The sequence below is a fragment of the Anas acuta genome, chromosome 2 (assembly GCF_963932015.1).
Source record: "Anas acuta chromosome 2, bAnaAcu1.1, whole genome shotgun sequence".
Classification (NCBI taxonomy): domain Eukaryota; kingdom Metazoa; phylum Chordata; class Aves; order Anseriformes; family Anatidae; genus Anas; species Anas acuta.
In genome coordinates this window covers 107835033-107852806 of record NC_088980.1, presented here as the reverse complement: position 1 = coordinate 107852806, position 17774 = coordinate 107835033, and the positions used below count along the sequence as shown (strand labels likewise).

General features: G+C 39.2%; 1 protein-coding gene across 13 annotated transcripts in view; it reads right to left on the bottom strand.

The window, feature by feature from the left end:
- PTPRM (protein tyrosine phosphatase receptor type M) overlaps positions 1-17774 on the bottom strand; it is a 468093-nt gene that overhangs the window by 282476 nt on the left and 167843 nt on the right. For all 13 annotated transcript variants that reach the window (XM_068671589.1, XM_068671590.1, XM_068671592.1 and 10 more), the window contains exon 6: positions 3786-3960. In XM_068671589.1, the coding sequence (XP_068527690.1) occupies positions 3786-3960 (175 nt within the window). The remainder of the gene's footprint in view (positions 1-3785; positions 3961-17774) is intronic.

The following is a 17774-nucleotide window of genomic DNA, read 5'->3' as shown; positions in this document are numbered from 1 at the left end:
TCCAATTCTCTGACAAACTTAGATGAGGATACTGTGCAGTTTGAACACACGCACAATGACAAGGCACTTGTCTTTTCAGCCTTTCCTATCAGAACAAACACTCGGGTAAAATTGAAAACCTCCCCTTCAGGATTTATTTAAATAGAGCAATCAATACTTCATTTCACCATCCTCTAAAAGGCATGTAAGATAACAAAAACACATTTTTTAAAAAAGTCCTTTTTTCCTTCATGTTTAGGGCCAGGCTAATTGTTCATTGACAGGCTTTTTGCTCATTAACTAGACAATATTCATGTTTACAGTTATTTAATAAGATAACATGGGATTAACTGCCAGCTTTTTAATTGCTTTTTTTCACCCCCACAGAGATTAAACCTTGTTAGAATCATATCTGTTCAGGTAAAAACAACCAAAAAGGAACATTTGGCCATTTCTTACGTATGTCTCATCCTCAAAAATCAAGATTTAGTTCCTATCCCTTTGTGATTTCACGTTCGGTTTGCAATGCCTGATGCTAATGGTCTTTCTGCTGATTTAGAAAGTTCTTGTATCCAGTCCTCAGTTTGCACATCATGCCACAGTAGCACTGCAAACCTTAAAGAGGTTTACATAAGAAAGAAAATGGGAATTACTTACAGGAAACTTCTATTTAGTGAGTCTGTGCCTGAAGTATGAAGTAGCATGAATGTTGTACAAAGTTGTAACTCACTCTACTGGGAAGATGTCTTCAAGTTAAGATCTTAAGATCAAAGATATTTTGGAAAGAAAAAAAAAATCCTAACTCCATCATGGGATTTACTTACTTGCAATTTGATTTACAAGTTCAGTAAGTAGAATGAAACAAAGGACAATAAAGTGTGGCAAATTGACTCTTCAACTCCTGTCTTCCTAGCAATGTAGTTCCAGTGAAATTCCACTTAAGTCAGCTTAGTTACACCAGTGTAAATGAGAAGAGAATTAGATTCATTGTTTGCAACAAAGAGAGCGGAGTAATTACACCGCTCTTTCTACGCATACTATCATTAAGCCATCAGTACTTCCCGAGCAGACTAAGCATTGCGTACAATGGGAGTATACATACATGGCTCATGATTTACTGGTGGTAATGGATGAAAAACAGATATAGTTGATAGATAAATCGATTAATCCATTGCATTTGAATTCTGCTGACTAGCATTGCAGAACAGCTGCTGAAAAAATAGGAAATACTGATGGTGTATAATTAAGAAATTGTAAGAAAGCATATTTACTAATTATCCCCTAATGCTGCTATTTCAGTACAGTCACCTAAGGTTTTACAGCATAATGTTTAAAATGGGTCTTTCTAGGTCAGAAGGAATGACCTGCAGGTGGTCTCATAAAAGCTCCAATACAGGCAACAGGGATTACCATAATTACTTTGCTACTGTACAAGTAGTTAATGGGATTACACCCTAAGGCTATCCAATTGTTCACAGTGCCCAGTGCAAATTTTCTGAAAGAATCTGGATAAGCACAAATGCTTTAATGATATGCTTCATAATTTCATCCACTACACCACAAAAGGAGCGCTAATAAATTAGAACACCCTAAATCAAACAAATTGACAGAACCTAACTGCTTTGGCTTTCTGTACCTCCTGTCATTGATGCAGTCAATCTTCCACCTGCCTCACTCAGACAGCTCCCTTCTTCCCCTGGTTTCCATTGCTGTAAGGTCTGAAAGATGCTTTATCATTCCTGTTGGGGTTGTACTTTGCCCTTTCTTTCTCTCTTTCCTAAGTTATGAACACTTTTATTTTGGCCACCCCTTTTCTTTCTTTTTCATGTTATCTTTCATTGAACTAAAACAAAACAAATGAAAACCCTAATTTTTTCCACTATGCCTTATAATTACATATTCAGCCCATCTTCTCTATTTGTTTCTCTCTTCATCTGTCCATTTAAATAGCTCATCTGAGTTTTTGTACTAAAATTTGTTTTGTCATATTATCTCCATGCACTGCTTATTTGCAATCTCCTCCTCCTTGTCTTGTCCTGATGCTTCTAAAGCACATCAACTGAAAACATGTTCTTGTTTTTGGAAAACGGTTTCTTGTTCTTTAAGGGTCTCTTGCATCTCCCGCTGGTGACCAATTATTGCCCAGTCTAACACATACCCCAAGCTTCTTCCACTCCAATTTACTTAAAAAAAATTAAAAATCCTAAACCCATGCACATCTCATAAACACTGTTCTAACCATGTCACCTTTCCATTATTCCCCTCTCAATTATTATTTAATTCAAAATTAGCAAAAACATTAGGCTGTAGCAAATGTTCCTGTATCTCTTCTCAACCTGAATTCTATTGTCCTCCTCACTTTGCCTCATTCCCTGCTTCCCCTTCCCCCCCAAAAAAATTGTTTAGCTTCTTTAACTTTTTGGTTTCATTATTCATTTATGCAACTGTGCCTGCTGTCCTTCAAACTCCTCCTTTACTGGTAGTTTCTTGTATGCATACTTTCTGTGCTGCTTTCAGAAACAAGACCTACGCTACATTTTCAGATAGAACAGTGATCCCACACCTTGCTTATTGATTATGTGAGTTACCTGAAAAAATCCTAATAAATTTGGAAAGAGAAGCACATCTTTAAGAAGTCCTGAAAGATCCTACATCGGTTTATAAGTATGCAAAATTATTAAACAGTAAGGAGAAAGAAAAGAGTGATTCCAAGGTCAAGTAATAATAAAGCCCCTTATCTACTGTATGCAAACAGAATCACGCAAGCTCTTATAACTAAACATACTGCAGTATAAGTCATAAGAAATGTTAATTTGTATCTTAAACCAAAAGATAAAACCTAGTGCAAAATTTGGAAAGCAGAGTGGCAAAAATACTACATAAAATTAATTTATTACTTATGTTATTCCTTAACCTGTATGTTTCTTAAATACTGTATCTCAATGGAAAGAAAAAAGTCCTAACTAACAAAAGGACAGTGTTTCTAAAATCAGACTATTCATAACAGACACAACTGTGTCCCTACTAATTCCCAAAGGAAAAATCCACACCTGCAGTGGATTTAGTTCTAGGGCACTTGCTCTCTCCTTGCTGACTTGGATCAAATTGTTTTGGGGAAGAGAAAAAGAGCCTTGAGTCCTTTATCTCAATTTTTGTTTCTTAGGCACAGAACTGACCGGAAAGTGAAGATGTGTTAACACAACAACGTGGCATTGCAACTTCTTTCACTGCTAGAAAATGTTTTTCTTTGAAAGAACAAGAATAAAATTATGTTCCTCCAAAATGCATTTTAAATACGATTAATGTTAAGAAAATATTTTACCATAGTTTTCTATAAAGATGGACATTTTTATATGCATTCAATTCAAAGGTGTTCCCTGCCATTTTTAAAAATATCCCTTCAGATGTTGAAATGTGTGTGTTATCTCTTACTGTAAAGTTTTGAAATTTTGAAGTAAATACATCTTTAGAATGCAATCTCCACCATGGAGGTAAATAGCTAATATTATATTCATATCCTCCAAAAAGATAAATACACTCTTCAATATAGAAATACCTTCCAAACAGTGCATCTGGGGGAAATATCTAAATAAACAATCAACAAGTAACTAGTTAATTAGCCCTGGCTTCTTCTGTCATTCCCTTGCTACAGCTGGATAGACTTTCACAATTTACATAAACAGAGTCTATTTATTAAACATCTCATCAACTTCAACAAATGATGGGTGACATCTTTAGTGAACTAACGATTGCAGGTCCTTATTTCATACACTTAGAATGCAAATACTGTTTTTTCTGTGAAATACCTTTGACTATCAGTTCCGCGTAGTTTGATACACCGACCCCTCCTTCCGTCCGAATCATGCAGCGATAGTTGCCAGCATCCCGCTTCGTTGCATTTACCACGTTGAAAAGAGCTACAAATCGGCGAACATTGAACACTTTTATGTTCTTCAAAGGCGCATCCCTTACGTAAATACCCTGCGCAAAGAATCAAAAATAAAGAACACTGTTAGTCATGTTTTCAAATATACTTAAAAACAAATCCAGTTCTCATAAGGTCCCCAAGAGGGGAGGCCAGGTAAAGGCACAAGTCTGTAGCATTACTTTTACAGATGTTTACGCTGTGTGAGACTCTACTGCCTTCCCATGTGAGTTAAAACATTCATCATCAGTGGGCAGCCACTCAGCTGGAACAGCTGCTTTCAACTCTTTATAGATTAACTAATAGAAAGATTGAAGAGCAATGTAGCATTTACTTGCTTGGCTTACTTTACACAAATATTTAAAGGTTGTTTTGTTTTAAAAAAAGAAGCATGAAACCCAGCATACGCTATTTCTGTCTCCTCTTCCCCTCCACATCCACTATTCAGCATGTGCATCTTGCACAGCTTGCATGGAAATTTAAGTGTATGGTTCTCATACAGCAGCACCTACACATGGGATTATCAGCAACTCAGGTGGCAGAGGCCAGGCACAGATTTACCAAGCGAATGACCGGCAAGGTTGAAGTTTTCTCCATTTCCCATTTCAACACAGTACCAGGAACTGGGAAATTTCTACCCTGGTGCAAAGTCTTGCCCTCAGTTCAACATACTGCATGTATAGCATAAGAAAGTGAACAACATAAGATCTGAGGAACACAAGGCTCCTAAGTCCCATGCCGCCAGCCTGCTCTCTCATGTGATCCAGTGTGTGTCTGGAGTAAGAAAAGGGGAGGAGAGCAGACAGAAAGGTACAGAGATGACACCTTGCCATGTCCTCTGATGCAAAGATGAGGGCTGAGAGACTCGGCTTTCAGATCACCACCAGATCCTCACCATAACTCATGCTCCATCTGCCCGTGAAACAGGTTATGTCTATAACGAATGGCTGAAGAACCTTCAGAAAATCTAATGACCCAATTACTACATCTGATTGGAATTTTTTTTTTTTACAAGATCTACTTGCAACATTCATTCAAACAAGAAAGGTGCACTTTCCACACAAACTTGTGCATTTCAACAAACTGAAGACTGCAGACTACCAAAGCATGAGGAGAAACTGCGAAGAACCCCAACAAGCACCTCTCAGAAGATGTTTGCAAGGGTCCCGTGCTATCTAGCTTCCATAAACCATCAACACAGCTGGTGATGTCTGTTGTTGTGGTAGTTTTTTTTTGGTTGTTTTGGTTTCTCCTCCCCCTGGAATTTATAGGTTATTAAGCAGAATTTAAGATCTATACAGGAAATGTTGACTCCAATTCATTGTGGCCTTCACTTGTCACCATATTGAAAGTAACCTTAAAGTACCAGTTCTAACCAGAGAGCTACAAATAACAGCCGCATCAAGTTAAACTTGTCCATAACCACAAAACCAAGTCAAAGTTAATCATGCTACTAATGCCAAAGAAGCAGCATAAGTAACAGTAAATACTGATTTTCACTGTCTTAATAACACAGTATGGTAGTGCTATTTCCTCTTAAAAATAAACGTGGGTGATGCATAGCTTATTTAAAGAGGAAAAAGCTTGCAGGATGCCCAAAGAATGCACTATCGTGCCTTAAAAATTACTGTCTGAAATTATTACTTGAGAATTACTCCAGATAATTGCCAGCTCCTCAGAATTCCCAGAACTTCGGGCTGCAGGTCCACTGACTTCTCAAACTGACTGAAAACAAGACTTGCAAAGAAGCCTTCCCAACTACTATTGCAAAACTACTATTTTTACTGGTCTCGCTACTGCATTATCATTCCAGCAAGGATGAAAGGAGATAGCAGGAAGCAAGCAGGGCAGGTTAATTGTGATTTGGGAGAATGAACATTATTTAAAGGCAACTTTTTTTTTTCCCAAAAAAGAATGACCAATTAGTCCTAACTATAAGAGCTGCTGAGCAGTCACAGTTTGCATACCTTTAAAGTGCGCTTCTGCAGTTTTCAGGCTTTAAGGACTCTGTGCACAGCCAAGTCCTGTGCTTACGTTACATCCACCCACGCCAGCTCCTTCCTTTTTTCTAGTTACAACATCAGGAAGCTCTACGTGGGCTATTTCATCTTGCCAAGAAATTGTTAGGTTTTTCTCCAAGGAACAACATACCACCACACCCTGGCTAATTCGAGCACCGTAACCAGCTCAGTGTGTTCCAAGCGTGCACAAGAAGCTCTCTGCTCTCCAGCTGTGCTGTATGCCGGCCCTTCACTGCAGGGCTTGAGGCAGTGGCACAGGCTGCCCAGAGAAGCTGTGGATACCCCATCCCTGGAGGTGTTCAAGGCCAGGCTGGATGGGGCTTTGGGCAGCCTGGTCTGGTGGGAGGTGTCCCTGCCCATGGCAGGGAGGTTGGAACCAGGTGGCCTTTAAGGTCCCTTCCAACCCAAACTGTCCTACGGTTCTCATGAGTTACAACACAACTGAAGAACCGTGCCAATATTCTAGGAGTTCTTTCTTGCTGTCCTTCTATTGATCTGACAAAGCTACAGGATGCTGTTAAAGGGAGGAAGAGGAGGCAAAAGAAAAGGACCAGGCAACACCATGAGGCAGTATAGTTTCTGCCTTAACCTGCAAAAGCCAAGCACGTGAGGAGAGGAGACCAAGGGAATGTGCAATGCATTCACACTCCCTTCTGGCCTGCTGCTCTGAAATAGGAAAACTTAGTTTGATCAAATAATCAACTATATGGCTATGCAACACACGCTACCTGTTCACACGTTAATAATTTTGACTGAAGAAGAGAGAAGCCTTATCACGTTTCATAGAAACACATCCTTTTGCTCAAATAACAAGTGCCATGAGCCTTAAAGAGAACTCGACTTAGCTCTACAGAGGATTCAGGGTTTCTTCACCCCCCACTGAAATCCAGATGTGAAACAAATCATTGTTGGTGCCTTCAAAAATCACGAAGGAGCTCCAGAATAAAAAGTCTTTATTACTATTATTATAGCACACCTGTAAAGCATAGGTGAGATATTATTATTAACACGGATTATCTTGAGTGACTTCTCTTAAACATTACAAACTCACAGAGGCAAAGTGCAGTGTCTCTAATTATACCTTAGAACTCAAACAGTCCTGAAGAAATCACTAGCATGACATTTCCTAGTGAAACTCAAAGGGAATTTTTTTTTTCCTCTAGTCTCATTGGAAAAAAAATATTTTCAACGAAAATGTTCTGTTTGGATTAGGCAGAGACTAAGAAGCATCATTCATCTACTTTTCACAAGGAAATGTACTGCTCAAGAGAGCAAGGCTTCCCTCTCTTCAGGGATGACAGCAAACAAGTAGAAGATCCAGCTAATTGATTTAAGCCCGAGAATAGAAGAATGATAATAAAAGTGATGAAGAAGAGTTCAATTTACAGTCACTGGAGGAGAGCTTAAAAAATAAAAATAAGGGAGGGTTAAAAGACAGAACAAGGCGAAGAACCCATCCAAACCAACAAAGCCCACCTCAACACTTATTTCATCAATTGCCAAATGGCTAAAGATGATGTTCAGTCTGAAAAATGCTATTCACCTTTTCATATATGAGTACAGAGAGGTTTTTGTTTTTAGCTGTACCCACATGGCCAGCTTCTCTCTTTTGTTTGGGATTCACATTTCTTCTCTCTTTCACTCACTGCATACTGTCTTTAGGAAGCTGCAGAGGTATGGCAGTGGTCATTTAAATGGGACCACTTGGTGGAATTTACAGGAGTATCACAGAACAGCTCAGGTTGGAAGGGACATAAAAGACCACCTTGTTCCAACCTCCCTGCCATGGGCAGGGATACCACTCACTAGACCAGGTTGCTCAAAGCCCCATCCAACACCTCCCGGGATGGGGCATCCACAGCTTCTCTGGGCAACCTGTGCCAGTGCCTCACCACCACCTGAATGAAAAATCTCTTCCTAACCTCTTATCTAAATCTCCCTTCTTTTAGTTTAAAATCCTTCCCCCTTGTCCCATCACTATATGACTGAACAAGTTCTCCATCTTTTTTATAAGCCCTCTTAAAGTGTATTGAAAGGCCTCAATGAGGTCTCCCTGGTCTCTCAGCCTTTCTTTATAGGAGAGGTGCTCCAGCCCTCTGAGCATCATGGCCCTCCTCTGGACCCGCTCTAACAGCCCCACATCCTTCTTGTGCTGGGGGCCCCAGTCCTGGACACAGCACTCCAGGTGGGGCCTCACAAGGGCAGAGCAGAGGGGCACAATCACCTCCCTCCCTTGCTGGCCACCCCTCTGTGGATGTAGCCCAGGACGCAGTTGGCCTTCTGGGCTGCAAGCACACACTGCTGGCTCTTGTTGAGCTTTTTGTCCACCAAAATCCTCAAATCCTTCTCTGCAGGGCTGCCCACAGTGAGCTCTTCTCCCAGCCTGTGCTCGTGTCTGGGATTGCCCCAGCCCAGGTGCAGCACCTTGCTCTTGGCCTCATTGAATCTCATTAGGTTCACATGGGCCCAATTCTCCAGCCTGTCCAGGTCCCTGTGGATGGCAGCCCTTCCTTCTCTTGCATGAGCTGCACCACTCAGCTTGGTGTCATTGCAAACTTACTGAGGGTGCGCTCGATCCGACTGTCTGTGTCATGGATAAAGAGGTTAAACAGCACCAGTCCCAGGACAGACCCCTGATGGACACCACTTGTCACCAGCCTCTGCTAGGACATGTTACCATCGACCACCACTCTCTGGGTGCAGCCTGCAGCCAATTCCTTATCCACTGAATGCTCCACCCTTCAAATCCATCTCTCTCCGTTTTGAGAGTACATCAGTGCTTGTGTGCATGAGTACATCAACAAGATTTCCCTTTCCACAATTTATGGGTCCATTTAAGCGTACATGTATTCTATGATAAACAACAAGCTCTCCATGGCAGAACTGTGAGTAGCTATTTTACTTAGAAGAGCTAGAAATAACATATTTATATTGAATGAGCATTCCTTTATTGAATCTATCAGCAGATCCCTCTACAACTTTTTTACAAAGTATTATTTTTAGCAGCATCAACACAAGTAAGATTCTTAAAGCTCACTAACGCGAAATTCTGAAGTCCCATAAATAAAAGAGATCGCTTACAACCTATTGCTTTACTAATTACAGTAATTAAAAACTTTATCTCAGCTCTTTTAAGATAGATGCTGAAATTCACCAATAGGTCTTGCAAACTAACAGTCTTTACGTGGAAGTCTTCACAAATACACCATGTCTTATTGAAAATTAAACAAAAAGTGACAGGTCTGTAATTTTCTAATCCTGCTGCAGAAAATGGTATAAAATTCACGATTTACAACGAAACATCATGGCATTATATATTAAAACCCATTAAAAAAAGGTTGTCAGAGCATCTTTACAGGATCCTCCCAGTTTGTTATTGTTGTTTTTAAATCTAGTTCAGCAAGATAAATACATTTCTTGTTACCTCGCTTGGTAGCTCTGCTTTGCCATGTGAAAGATTGAGGCTTTACTACAGATTAAGCCTGCTAGCTCCTTCTGCCACTGGGACTTGGAGAACTGTGTGAACAGGACACTTCATTCTTTGGAAAGAGGAATCTGCCTTAATCGTTTAATGCTAGACCTGCCTGCAGTACAAAGGCTACGTCCCCAAGGCGTGGAGCTATGCAGCTTTCTTAGTGCCGAAGAATTTTGACCACAAAAAGATTGCAAGGTGCTGAGATACAGAAGTGAAAACAACGTATTCTGCTGGCTGCTGAGAAACCCCCATGTTTTCAAATGCTCAGAGAACACTTACCGGGAAAAAAAAAAACAAAAAAAAACCACAACATATTCAGGATATTCAGGAATGCTATTTAAGCAAAATAATGAATATATTTAACTGGTAAGTCACTGGCAAGAATACATTTTCTGTAAAGCAACATGTTATTTAATATATATGGGTATAAAAAATATATATCTTAATTTAACACCTCAGGATATACACAGCTTGAAAATCCATACCCCTAGTACCACCATATTAAACGTACATGGCTTAAAGCAGAGACAGCTTAAAGCATCTTAAATATTCACATTATTTTTTCCATCTTAGCCCAGCTAGAATGAAAAGAAATAGGTTGATGGTTATTTAAATTAGACTCACAGTCCCTTTTAGGCAATGAACTAACTCTAAGTCTCCTAAATGAACAGCAATTTAGAAGCAACAAGATATATATTAAACCTTTCAGAAATAGTTTTAACAGAAATGCAGCAGTAATTCAAAGGGGCTGAAGTTCTGGGATGTTATATCCTGCACTACCTCTGAATTGCTCATTCTCTAGGCATGTTTCAGCAATTTTGCCAGAAGAGACTTAAAAGGAAACACCGGTCAGGCACCCCCTATCCATACAGGTAGATTAAGCAGCTTTTCATACATTTATTAAAAGAAAGGGTTTGCATTATCTCACTTTCAGTGATGCACATTTATAAAATCCTGATTAGAGTCGCACCGGTGGGATCTCAAATAACATCAGCAGTGCCAGAAGTAATTTTGTTTAAAATATGTATGAAATCTAAATCAAATAGCAATTAATACCTCAACAAAATTGCTTCATAGAGTTGATATTTTTCGTTCTAATAATTTAGATAGCTGGCTCTACCTCTGAATTTCCAGAATTGCTTTCATAACCAAGACAACTGCTTGTCACTGTAGATTAGAACCACCACAGATCCTGTGATTATCCTGCATTTATTCCATCTGTGTAAGTTAACAAGTGTACTTCATTCAAGTAATGAGGCCATGCTGGAAAAAAAAGATTATTATTGTCCTGTTTGGAATTACTCTACTATGAGCTAGAATTGCACTCTGCATGTAACTAATGGGCATTCAGGCAAAATGTTATTATTTTACTGTTCAGGAAAGATTTCCTGTTTCAATATTTTAATGTTTGCTAAATGATCTTCTTCTTCAAATGATATAGCTCTCCATAAATCTCAATTTCTTATGTCTAAATCTAAAAGCTTGTCGGAGCTGCCAGGTAATATTGTAAAATACATAAGTTGCAGATCAAGTAGTCACAGTATCAAATATTAAGCAATGACATCTATTTGAAGATACAATTAAACATGCAGAAAGTAAAAAAAAGACATTATTGCATTTTCTAGAGCCACTAAACTGAGTGTAATTTAACAAAAGCAGTTACTCAGTACTTACATACTGAAATTGTTTTGTATCTTTGTGACAGGAGCAAAACTACATAGAGATTTTCAAAGAAAAAAGACACAAAATCATTTTTTTTTATATGAAGTCCCAGATTGAGAAGTGTTAACCTTCTCTAACAGTTTTTCAGTGCTCACAAATATGTAAAAATCCCAAACTTTCTTTAATAGCACACAACAGAATACAAAACCACTTGTATGGAATTATGTTCTCAGAAACATCTGGAGAAAACAGAGCACCAGGAAATCTCTCTCTAAAGGAAAGGTTTATATTTCATAGAGAAATTATGGCAATAATCCATGTATCTGCTAAGCATTTTGCTGAACCCACAGACCTATTTATAATGTCATTTAATCTCACTCCATACCTTAATTCTTTGAAACACAGAACACTAAGCACTTCTCATCATAGTTTTATTTGTATTAAATTTTCCAAGAGTTAGGATGAGCACCTTGCTGAAGAATTAAGAGGATATGTAAATGATTTTAAATACTCTGGCTTTGAGTTCTGCAGATGCCAGGCATATGGAAGGTGCAGAGCGATTAGGAGAAAATGATAAAGAAAAGATCATTAGAATAGTTTTCATTCAAATGTACAATGGAAAGTGATGCGGGCATTTGTTTGCCTTTTCTATCCAACCTCATAACAGGACAGGTGAAAAACGTTGTGCTCGTGCCCATTGCCAGGTACATGAAAAAAAGTCCAATGTGCAAGTTCTGGGGACGACCTGTGGTCTTAATCTTAAAAACTTAAAGTTTTAAATGAGCAGACTAGCAGACAAAACCAAATAATGAGTCCTACAGAGTAGTAGCCAAGAAATAAACACACACACAAACATCATGACGAGAAATTGTCCCGTTCAGGCTGGGACAGCTGCCTCCTGAACTGACTGGTCGGAGTCGGAGGAACGAATGGCGAGAAGAAAAACACACCAATGGTTAAAAAAAAGCTGAAGTAAACCACTCCACACTGTAATTTGCAAATAAAGACAGTCATAGCAGTAATAATCAGTAATAAGCAACATACATGTTGGTTCATGTAGCAGGGAAGCTAAGTGGAGGGGTCCAGCTGGAGGTGTTTCAGCCCTAATTACTGAGTCGGTCACATAGTTGGGCAACTCCCACCCCCAACCCAGGCCTCCCCCAGCGCTCTGTATCCTTCCTATCATCTTCCCTTTGGGTTTAATTTAATTTAGCCTTTACTTCAGTTCTCTTTGCCTCAAACAGCTTAAACAGCCCTTGGTCTTAAAAAAGAAGCCTCCATTCAACTCCAATTTGAACACTATGCCTCCCAGCAGCAAGTTTGTACATTTTAACTACAGTACTCATTGTAAAGGTCACTGTTTCTTTCTCCCAAAGGTCCGAGAGCAGAGCACAGAAAGCTTATTGAATTTACTTCATCAATTGCCTAACTTGTACGTGTCCTGAAGTGATTCTGCTGCTGCTGAGCTGTGCTCCATATCAAGGCAGCCTTCAGGGCCCAGAAACAGGCATACCTAACGCGCTGCTGAAACGCAAGCTGAATTTAACCACCCCCTGGTGGCACAGGTCAACTGCTTCATTATCTCAAGCCTGCCAATCACCATTTGCTATATTATTTAACACTCCAGAATAACTGGGAGATTAACACATCACACCCAGGCTCTTGAAAAAAAAAAAAAAAAAGAACAATACTTCGGTCACTTCATTTTCAAATTCAGACGAGAACAGCAACAAGGGCAGGCTGCTGAAGGTGATCCCAGAACAACTTTTCTTACGGGTCACTTCATTGAATGAAAACATGTCAGGGGGTGGATTGGGATGGAGGAGAGGGACAGATTTAATTCACTTGCTTGTGCATCCCCTACAACTTGCGTATGTCCATACGCGTCTTCAGGCATGCAAATTTTCTGCATGTTAATGTATATATTTATTAATTTAAGTAGTTTATTTGTTAATAACCAGGTTTTGAGTACTTGGACAGTTCTAAAACAGGGAAAAAGGAAGAAGAAGAAGGAACAACTACCTGTTAACAGAAGCTTTCTGTCTAAAGTCCAAGTTTCATATGATCCTTATTAAATTAAAATAATTATGGCTCCCTTAGGTGGCACTTCTGACTCTCTTTATAGTGAGGACTATACTATAGTAATGACTCTCTTCAGCAAGTGAGGAAGAGCAAAATCTGCTAACTTTGCAGATTACTTGAAAAAAAAACTTTGCCAAGCTGTTTTCAGCTCCCTTAAGGTTTTGCTCTGTTGTCCATCACCAAGACCCTGATGGATTCCATACGGTTTCCAGTTTATCTCCAAAAGCAAAACTTGTACAGCCATAATTCTTTCCAATTTACCTTTCTGCAAAGATATATTTTCGTCACAGGAGATTACCAAGCAGAGGATTAAGAGTATGAAGAATGTTGTTGTGATAAAATGTTTTTCTTCAAGACAAAAAAATTAATACCTATATTACAAGTTTTCAGTCTCTACGTTCTCTACATAAGCAGCAACAGTTGCTAACCTAGTCAAAACCAAAATACGTATTTTAGTGTCAGAAGCATCCTCTTGGCAGAGCAGCATCTACCTCTCCTAGATAGGTGACGAAGGAAGTCGCTGAAGACCACCACCCAATGTCACTCCTTGCAATCCAATGGATGAATGGCACTACAGAGCTAAGCAGCTCTCTTCCCTCAATTTACAGTACTCTTTGTTGTACTGGATCAAACATTAGTTAGTTTTCTTGAATAAATATAATCAAAGTGGATCATGTGCACAGACCAAAAATTTTTAGCTTCTGTTTTGTATCAGTGTCAGTGAGCTCTGTGTTGTTCCGTGGTCTAAAACCTCTCTGAATTATCAATGTTTTGATTGATGCCACAATGTAAAACTTTATAGTGGCTTCTGTCAGGTATTTTCACTGAAAATCAAATATTTTAGGTAACATTTTAAGCTTCCAAAATGCAGTCTGCATCCTCATCACTTAGGAATAGTGGAACTGGTTTCTGAGGTTTAGGAGTGAACCTTATTCTTCCATTTACCTATGCATTTATTTAATATTAATAACAAAACATGCTGACATTTCTTCATTGTTACCAGCACTTGGCTCTTCTGCCTGGTAGGGTATTCTGGGTAGACTGGGAGGCTTACCCTGTACAACAGCTTTGCTACCCAGACTTCTGGAATGCTTTGGAGCAGAAAAAATGTAAGATTTATTTTTATCTCCACTATTACAGTCTCATACAAGTAGTGTAAGGCTAGCATGTAGATTCACAGTAGCTTCTGCACCATCAAGCTTCTTAGTTTTCCAGCTGTGTACGTCATTGGTCACAGTAGCTCTGCGAACCACCATTCTGCTAAATGGGGAGTGGGTAGAAATAAGATGTCAGTCTAACATTCATTGGTATTTGTAGCAGGGCACTGACTTAGCAAGTTGGCCTCTACTCTTATGTTTATTCAATGGCTTATTTTTCTCAGGAACATTCAGAAATCCCTTGCAATAACCAGCCTGGGCAGCACACTGCTGTGGTGGAAAAGATTTCACTACACTTGGATGTAAAAACAAGAGGGTGGCAAGTTGGCAATACTCATTTCCAGGACTCCTGACAGTACACCACTTCCCTGATTTTGAGAATTTAGTTTCAAAGCCATCTCAGCACTCAGAGAATAATGCCAATGGTAAGAGTACAAAACACTTCATGGGCCACTCAGCCTCGCTGACACTAACCTAAAAAGGAAAGGTGGGATACAAGGAGGAAAGTCACCTTTACTATACTTTCTTACCACACTCCGAAGACATTTTATAAATTCAGCTACACACAGTTTACTAATAAAAACACTAGGCTCAACTGTTTCTGCTGGTCATCTCTGAAATGTCACTGAAGTCAAAACACTTCACAGGTACATCGATATCAAAATGTTTTTCTGTTTCTTACATATCTTATCTCGGATTTATCATTAACTCTTCACGACTGTGTAACTTCTCCTTGGCTCTGGTACCACTAATAACTGAATAATCTCTGAAAAATCCAAGCATTAAAGAAAGATTCATCAAATCTACATATATGTCAGAATAATAAGAGCAAGCCCAGGAAAAGAAGCCTAGCTGCTGTTATCACTGATGGCAGAATGCATCCCAATAGATAGAAGAAGAATAGAGAAAAGGATTTCTGTAAGTGTGATGAAGCCTTCAGCCCTATAGACCAGACAAAAGTGATGTAACTGTTTGCAACAAAGCTTTTCACATAAGCAAAGCATTTGTGAATAATCTAACAACTGATCTAACAACTCCTTTATTAGAGGAACCGTTTTGGAAATTATGGTATATGTATGGAAAAATAGATTTGATTTCTCATACAATCTAAATATATACTGTCTAAAGGCATAAAGCATGTGGTACATGCATTTGCTCACAGTTAGAGTGGAACAATTAAATATAGATATCTTATTGCAAGTATTTGGTGTGGGATCTCTAATACATATGAACATATTAAAATTTTATCAAGTTCGAATTGATATGTAGAAGGCTGAGATTTGTTACATTTCTTTTTTATGCTTTTCTTTAGGGAAAAAGAATACATAAATTAAACTAAATCATTCTATCACATTTTATAAAAGTTCTTAAAATGTAGAAAAGCAGAAAAATTGAAGTTTGTCTCCTAAAATTTTATTGCGATCGTGCAAATTTAAGCTCAAGTGGAATTAAAATAAACACAAATCCAAATAAACAATACAGTTTTGCATGTAGCTGTTTATAAAATCAGGCTGTAAAAAATACTTAAGTTAGGAGAAACAGGGATATACTGGTAACAGTGCATTGTTCCATCAATGCTTAAAAATACCTATTTGAATGTTCTTCTCTAGGAAAAAGAGTTTCTTTTTGCCAATTATACCACTGCCATTTTACACACAGGGCTAGACCTCAGCCTCCGCATCAGCAGATGATTTTCTATTTCTGACAATCTCCTAGCAATATACTACACCCTCCACCTAAATTGCTGGAACTTGAGTAGGATCAGAGGTTCAGCAGATCAGTGTTCATTGATAGCCAAATCCCCATCCTAACTGCTTTGCTGTTCTTCTTATTGCTGAGCATTTCCTGATTCTTTCTTTATGACAGACAAAGTAAATATTGAAGTAAGAAGTAGAAACTGACATAAATAGGAATTAAGAGAAAAGACAGTCCAAGATGTTAAAGTGGGAGAACAGGGGAATCTGGTCAACTACTTAAAGACAGTGAGTCTACGCTGACATGCATCTCATCTCGCCCAAGAAATTCCATTTCAGAATTTCCTTATCAGTCAAGTTGCTAAATGCTACAGACAGGAGTAGTGATTTTGGAACACTATCACAAATTCAGAAAAGAATTATGGTTAGGAGCGAGCTCTAGAGAGAGGTGGTCCTACCTGCCCACTCTAAGCAGGCCAACTAGAGCTCATGACTGTGTCCAGTCAGATTTTGAGCACCTGCAGGGATGGAGACTCCCTGGCCTCTCTAAGCAACCTGTTCCAGTGTTTGAACAGGCTAACAACAAAAAATGCTTTTTTTTTTCTTATGTTTAAGTGCAATTTCCTGTATTTCAGGTTGTGCCCATTGCTTCTTGTCCTGGCACTAAGCACCTTGGAGAAGAATCTGGCTATGTCGTTCCTACTCCCTCCAAGATTTCCCTACTCCATACTGGACAAATTCCAGCTCTCTCCTTTTATGTCAGATCTTGCAGACCCTTAACCATCAATCAGTGTAGCCATGTCTGTTTTTGTACTGGGGAGCTCAGAACTGTACCAGATGTGTCTCCCCATGGCTGGGCAGATGGAAGGATCACCTCCTTTGACTTTCTGGTAATACCCTCCTTACGCAGCTCTGGAGACTGTTGGATTTTGCAGCAAGGGCACACAGCTGGCTCACAGCCAACTTCTCCACCAGGACTGCCGGGTTCTTTGCAAAGCTGCTTTCCACCCTGTCAGACCCCAGGTATGCACTGTCACATGGGGTTATTCCTTCACTGGGGCATGACTTTGCATTTCCTTTTAATTAATTTCATAAGGTTCTTCTCTGCCCATTTCTCCAGCCTGTCAAGGTCCATCTGAATGGCAGCACAACCCTCTGGTGTTATCAGCCACTCCTTCCAGCTTTGTACTGTCTGTGAACTAGCTGATACAACACAGGATGAAAGAAAGGCACTAAATATACACCGTAGGAGAGAGAGGAACACAAAGCAATCAACATACCACAAAATAGAAACAATATTAAATGGTCACCAGAATTAAAAAAAGAAATCTGTTCATTAACACCCTCTTGTCCCCTTCCTACAGGGCATTAATTATCATTCTAACAGTAAAACCACCTCAGGTTCTCTACAAAGAAATCACACTAGGATGCACGTACATCAGGATACATGGTGAAATCTTTAGTTGCTACATGTTGTTAAAGCTCCTCTCAAATCAATGGGTTCACGGCAATTTGCCATGCACAAGGTAGTTTGATCAGTGCTGGGAGACTGAGTTGTTTGTGAGCAGGAGGAAGAGGGACCTCTTGCATTCCCACAGTACACACGAACACCAAAAGACCCAACTTTTTTTTTTTTTTTTAAATATTCCAAAGAACATCTTGAGGCCTATTTATTTGCTCAATTTACATTACTAGTTCCACCTTTTTGTGTTGCTAAGCTGTTACAAGTGTGTATAATTTCATTTTAACAGGTAAAATGCTGCTTCATGATCTTAGCAC